Source organism: Glycine soja, chromosome 19 (genome assembly GCF_004193775.1).
Source record: "Glycine soja cultivar W05 chromosome 19, ASM419377v2, whole genome shotgun sequence".
Classification (NCBI taxonomy): Eukaryota; Viridiplantae; Streptophyta; class Magnoliopsida; order Fabales; family Fabaceae; genus Glycine; species Glycine soja.
In genome coordinates this window covers 49,880,704-49,887,133 of record NC_041020.1, presented here as the reverse complement: position 1 = coordinate 49,887,133, position 6,430 = coordinate 49,880,704, and the positions used below count along the sequence as shown (strand labels likewise).

Here is a 6,430-nt window from a genome sequence, read left to right as displayed (position 1 = left end):
TATTAATTTAGTCATTTAGACTAGATATTACCTTATCCTTCATTTCTTTTACCATTATAAATTTGTCACCTTTGCTGATAAGGACTCCACCTCCACCATATAACTAAGCGGAGACACTGCTACTACCACTATCAAACTTGCGCACCACTATCATATTGTATTGTTGACAGCTACGCTTTTGATGGAGAATCGCTAAGTGTTACTAAGGGAGGGGGCACTTGATTGGTACATAACTTGTCTTATGAGCCCAAAGACTAGCACCCTCAAGGAGAATTACTATGTCTAACTATGAAGTGGTCCTAGACCTTGCACATGGTCCCAACTAGTATGTGCATGACACTTAATCATATATTATTAAATATTTTATAGTAAATTCAAAAATTTAAAGGTGTCACATAAAAATTAATCAAGATCATAATCAGATAGTAATTTAGGATTATCTAATAATTTCTAGATAGGAGGGAGGTGAGGTTCAATGAATGAGTTATTTAATTCACTTTCCATTAGTTGGATGATATCATATGAGATTCAAAATTTTAAGTAAGTTTTGTCTTCAATGATATGATCATTAAGGATTCGTTTGATACACACTGAGGTACAATACAAGAAGAAACACAATATAAACTCTTGAATTACTAGATAACTTTTTTGTCATATGTATTATTTAGTGAATAATGAAGTGTACAAGTAAAAGAATGTAAAAATCACTAAAATATATTTTTTATTATTAATTATCTTAATGTGATTCATATTATTTTTATTATTATAAAATATTTATTATATTATAAAATTTATATATATATATATATATATATATATATAAACATATAATAATATATACTATATGTAATATTAACATATAATATTATTATATTAGGTGAACATAAAAAATATATTTATTATATTATACTCACTGGATGTGTTAAACATCAAGTTAAAAAAGAGACTACAGATAAAAAATGAGATCTCGGAAGAAAAAAAAAATGAGAACTGAAAGTAAAGATTTGATGGAGAAAGAGACGATTATGTAGAAAAATAGGGTATAGAAGTGAGATAATGGGGTGGGAGAGAGAGAAAAGAGAATAAAAATGAGTGTTTTGGTCTTTTAAGTAGTTTTTACCGGGAACAGTAGGTTGTCCCATGACTAGCCAAGTGATAAATAATCATAGTACATTTAAGTTGTGTTGTCCCATGATATATTTTAAAATCAACCATTAAATGACTAAAATGGTCCTATCTAGTACCAAACTTTTTTTTGAATCAAACAGACCCTAAGAACTTAAAATAAGTCGTACAATTATTAAAGAACAGATTATTTATACAACCAACGGCTTCAATTGCTCTAACAGGAAAAAATTATATTTAAATTTAAGAACTCTATAAACAAGCTTCATTAAAGATGATCTTAAGCTATTTTTCTGTTTATTTGGTATTGTTCTGCACACTTGAGTCCAAAGGATTCGCATGATATTTCACCCTCTCGCCCGACAACCATGGCCTTCAGCTTTCAATACTTGGTACTAACGACATGACATAGGTGTTGCAGAGAGCGTAATATATGATGAGAGAGGAATCTGCTGCGTGATAAATAAACCATGCAAAGCCAAACATACTTGGACAATGACTCGAAGAAAGGGTTGAGAATGGCCTAAATAAAGAGAAGAATGCTAGCTAGAAAGCTGCACAAAGTGGTAAAACTAAGTGAACTTTATAATAGATTGTTGTTCCTAAATTTTATTCAATTGAAAGCGGTACTGAGATAGTTGTTCACAACATTTTCACTCAAGATTTGCAAAACTCTGGTGTTTGTAGGACCAACACATCTTGGTGTCTTGTATTGACTAACAGCGGTTCCTAGTCCTAGGTAATGATCAAGAATCTTCTGGAATGTTCCTCTCCGAACAAGTCGTAGTTCGAGGGCACCAATGCAGTTCACTTTGCGCGAACTGGTGTAGCCTGCATCAACGAAAGACTTGTCCAAACAGTTACAGCATTCGAGGAGTAGTTCTTGGCTCGCTTCTCCGCTGATTTCCCAGAAGATGACATAGTGCCCTGGTTCTTTGGATAAATCAACCTGGCTACTGAAGTCAACTACTTCCAGTTTCTCCTCTGCTAGCAACTTCCCTGCAGCTTCCACGGCTAATTGTAAATCCTTCTCAGTGTTCTTGTCGATGTTAATGTTGAGCAGAAGACTGCTCCTTCGAATAAACTTGAGTTCTGGAGTTGAATTGTGGAATCCCATAACCTTCACCACATCCCCTAATCTATACCGGTATAAACCTGTAATATAGCCCACAAGTTAAAAGGATTAGATCAATGTTTACTTTTGCCTTTAAAAAAAAGGGTTATTTACTAAAACTGTGTGTTTATGCAAATCTGCTAAATTTGTTCACATTTATTAATTCGAATTGTACTATATATATAAACTTATGATATAAATAGACACGGGAAAAGGTTCACGAAATCATGAATGTGACATATGCGTAGGTTATATGAACAAGATTTCCGTATAAAATAAAATATTTACTTTTGAGGGATGATACTCAACTCAATAAAGAAGTCAAGGAATGCAATCAAAGTTGAAAAGAATCAATCTTATCTATATTCATAATTGCGTTTATAAAAGTAAGACGAGTCTAGCATCCAAAATTAATGAGGACGATACAGATAAGATCGAGATCCAATCTAATTCCATGAGATGAACACTTGTAAATCCAAGAATATATAGTTGAAAAACCTAAAAGACAGTCTAACTTGCAACTTGCAGGATTATGTAATTGCTGCATGTTATATATTTTATTCCTATTAGGGATATGATGTAACTTTACAAATCATTGGGAAGAAATTTCTCCAAGTGGGTCCCATGAAAGTCAAATCACCAAAGCACCCACTTCATTTGTTTCGTCCCCATCCCATAAAAATAATAAAAAGATATTTGGGGGGGGGAATGCATATGAGAAAGGACCAAACCCTCCATATGAACCATTGAGCCAGTGAACTAATATAAAAGCACATGTGCAAGTATCATAGTAATACAAAATTTTACATACCCCACACAGTATCGATCTACAAAAAAATTGTTGGCTTGATATGTCAATTGCTACTTACTATCTCACCCATGAAAAGAAACACGTGAGGTATGTAAGAAACCTTTATGAGGTGTTACTTCCTTAGACCGAGAAGGTCACATAATTAATGTGTTACTTTAAACAGTATGCAGAATCATATTTTGCAAGTTAAAAGAAGGAAGTAGCTGTGGTCCTTCCTTACTGCTCTGTCCTGATTCATCAATGCAAAGGAAAAACAGAGCATAAACTATAATAAAATTAACCAGACAAGAATTCAGTACCTGCTGGATTCGTCATAACAATTTCATACTCTTCACCAACCTTGACTTCAGTCAGGCCCATGGGCTTAGGATCAACACAGAGGAAATCAGGTTCACCCTTGGTGTTCTCAAACTCTGAGAGAGGAATGAATTCAAAGTAACCAATGTGAGGAAGCACAGCATAAGTGGCATACTCAGGAGGAAGTTGTGGGTTCACATTAGCTGCTATCCATCCCTCAGAAGATCCGTAGTCAGCAGTCAACAAAGGCAGCTCCCCAGCATAATGCCTCATTTTTTTCAAATAAGGCTCCATCGACCCAGTCATGATGCCATAAATATACTTTGCATTAGGAAAAAGCTCTGGTATTAACCCGTACCAGTTGCTCAATCCCCTGCATTTTTGGTGGATCGTGTTGGCTAATTCAGGGTTTGGTTTGAGCAGTTTAGACATGGCCATTCGAATGGAAGGAATGGTGACATTTCTGGTGAGAACCCCTTCTCTGATATCGTTACACAGCTCTTCCCACACTTGTTCAAAGGTTCTAAAAGCATGGACAATGCTATGTGCAAATGTGGAAGACACAAACTGAACTTCCTCCCGGAAAATCAGACCACACAACAGATGGCAGTACAGTGATTGGAAAAAATCAGGACCAAATATCACTTCATCCGGGCTGCAGCATTGGGATTGGAGTGCCCTCATTGCACACTTGTAACCAGCACTACAGAACACGTTGCTCGTGGCAGTTCTAGCCGCCAGACCCCCCTTTGTTTTCAACTGTTTGCTACCGTATATAAAGCTTAAAGCCTTCCCATTTTTTATAGGAAACTCCCTGCAGGAACGGAATTATGTCAGAAGTCAGAATATATAACAATTGTGTTTTGAACAAAAAATACAATTTAATCAAGATTGTTCACACTTTCATCCAATTACAGATTGGTATATGAATTTTGTTGACTTCTATAATACAACAACAACAAATTCTTATCCTAGTAGATGAGATCGGCTATATGAATCGCACCATGCTATTTGGCCCGGCTAAAGACTAAAGTTTTGGGTGACTTTTATAACCGGAGATAATTTTTTATCGGTTGACAATGTAAAAATCTAAATGGTGCATAAAAATAAACTAAAAAAGGGTAAGAAGAAGTGAAGGGGAATACCTGTTTCTAAAGACAAAAGAGGTCTGGTATATCTGCATTGTGGTTTCATACAATTCATCATTCCAAGGTACATATTTTGGCTTCCCCTGGGTAGTGCCAGAACTGCAAGAATATCATTCAAAAACTTCCCACTCAAGCACAATTGTTCAAAATCAACTAGTAAGATGAAAAAAGAATAAAAAAAACAAGAAAGAGAAAAATAAAATAAAATAAACTGCACCTTAATGACATGGTTGTGATGGGTTTTCCAGTGAGAATAGGAGAAGCATCACCATCAATAATTCTGTAGATATAAGGTTCCAATTCTTTGTGGGTGACCAGTGGAACACAGGCCTTGAAACTCTCAGGGTCAGTTCTTCCATTGAGACCCAAACTCTGCAAGTACTCTGCTGATGCGTTATCCTCCAAAATCCTCTTCAGTGTTTCCCTCTGAACCCTTTCTGCATCCCGTGTCAATAATTCAAACTCTTGTATAACTTTATCCATGTTAAACTCCCCCACTTTCTCTAACATCCTCACGGCCCTTCAACTGCACCACTGTTATAAGAACATCACAAACATACGGTTATTATTACTAAAAATAACCGTAAAAATGTTCCTAATTTTGAAAGGGACATGGGGGAATACTCAATTCAGACAGAGTGGTAACGCAGAAAAGGACAAACAAGATTATTCATTAGTAGAAAAAGTCGGATAAAGCCAAACAAAAATCTATACTGTGTTTTTTTATTTATTATGCGCGTGTAATTTTTTTAAGGCGTACATTGAATCTTCAGAAACATCAAAACAAAGGGAAAACTTCAAAATTATGGAGACAGTCGTTAGAGAAAAGTTAAGTAAAATAACCAAATTAGAAATTGAGGAAAAAAAGGTGGGAAGACTAGAGTAATAACAATGAAAATTCTAAGTCCTAACTGTTGCGTCAGTGATTAAGGTCAACTTAGCTTTTGGACAGAAACAGTCTCCAACATGAGAAATCTTCAAAAACCAAATCTAAACAAATTCATATCGAGCAAACAGAGAGAAATTTCGACAACAAAAGTTTAAATAAAAAAAAAGTTACATTATATCCACAATACAAAGGTTAAAAACAAAAGTTACTATATACTACTAACGAAGCTTTAAAATTAAAAAAACACCAAATGCACAAGAAATGAAGTCAAAGGATCCAAAAAGTAATCCACGACCACGAGGGGAAAAAAGAGTAGAACGAGAACAGAAAGTGGTCCCAATAAAGCTGAGGTTTTGGAATAAAAACCAGCGGAATTAGATTAGAAACAGAAAAAAAGCTGGAACGCGATGACAACTAAGAACCAGAAATTAAAGCAAAAACATCACCGTTTATGAAAAGAAGAGGAAGAAAGAAAAAGTCAACGAAATTATTGAACAACAGAAATATAAATAAAAAAATCGAAGATAAATCATCAGAATTCATCTGGGTGTACGACAACTAAATGGCTCAAGAATAAAACCCAGAAGCAATCAGAGAGTTATTAAGATTAAAAAAGAATGTTTTTGTTTTTGTGAAACCAAAATTGAATACCTGGGGGAGAATCTTGGTCTTGTTTGAGGAGTGAGTTGTGTTCGATCTGAAGGGAGGTTCAGTTTGTTGTTGTTACTTGAATGCAAGTTGGAGAGTGAGAGAGAACCAAAGTCGGAAGTAGGTAAAAATTAGAAAAGAAAATGTTTGTGCGTGTGACTTGGCACTTTGGTGCAGAAACAATGAAGATTCTTATAGGGGATATAATTAATATATAGGCGTCGTTATTACTCCATAGTCCAAAAATAAATGGGCTTTTGAATTGACGATTTTACCCCCGATTAATGGGATAATGCAATGCAGTTCAAGTGAAACTAGTCGGAAAAGGGTGAAATTTCACCTGAATTAGAAATATAAAGTTTCATCTGACCCATTTATTTGTTATAGATTTTTTTTAG

At 34.9% G+C, this 6,430-nt stretch overlaps 1 protein-coding gene across 1 annotated transcript; it reads right to left on the bottom strand.

Moving 5' to 3' along the window:
* Positions 1-1,337: 1,337 nt before the first annotated feature.
* Positions 1,338-6,205, bottom strand: LOC114400143 (jasmonoyl--L-amino acid synthetase JAR4-like). The gene is made up of 5 exons (XM_028362441.1): positions 6,036-6,205; positions 4,713-5,029; positions 4,493-4,594; positions 3,350-4,161; positions 1,338-2,280 (listed from the first exon to the last, which is right to left on the bottom strand). Exons 2-5 carry the CDS (start codon positions 5,003-5,005, stop codon positions 1,739-1,741), a joined length of 1,749 nt encoding a protein of 582 aa, XP_028218242.1. The 5' UTR covers positions 5,006-5,029; positions 6,036-6,205; the 3' UTR covers positions 1,338-1,738.
* Between the last annotated feature and the right edge of the window lie 225 nt (positions 6,206-6,430).

What these genes read in the sequence shown, in the direction of transcription:
- LOC114400143 (XM_028362441.1), bottom strand. Translation starts at nt 5,005, where the DNA reads ATGTTAGAGAAAGTGGGGGAGTTTAACATGGATAAAGTTATACAAGAG. An exon ending in ATCACAACCATGTCATTAAG is followed by an intron (nt 4,595 to 4,712) that starts GTGCAGTTTATT and finishes ATATTCTTGCAG; the next exon opens with TTCTGGCACTACCCAGGGGA. An exon ending in TGTTATGACGAATCCAGCAG is followed by an intron (nt 2,281 to 3,349) that starts GTACTGAATTCT and finishes GCTATATTACAG; the next exon opens with GTTTATACCGGTATAGATTA.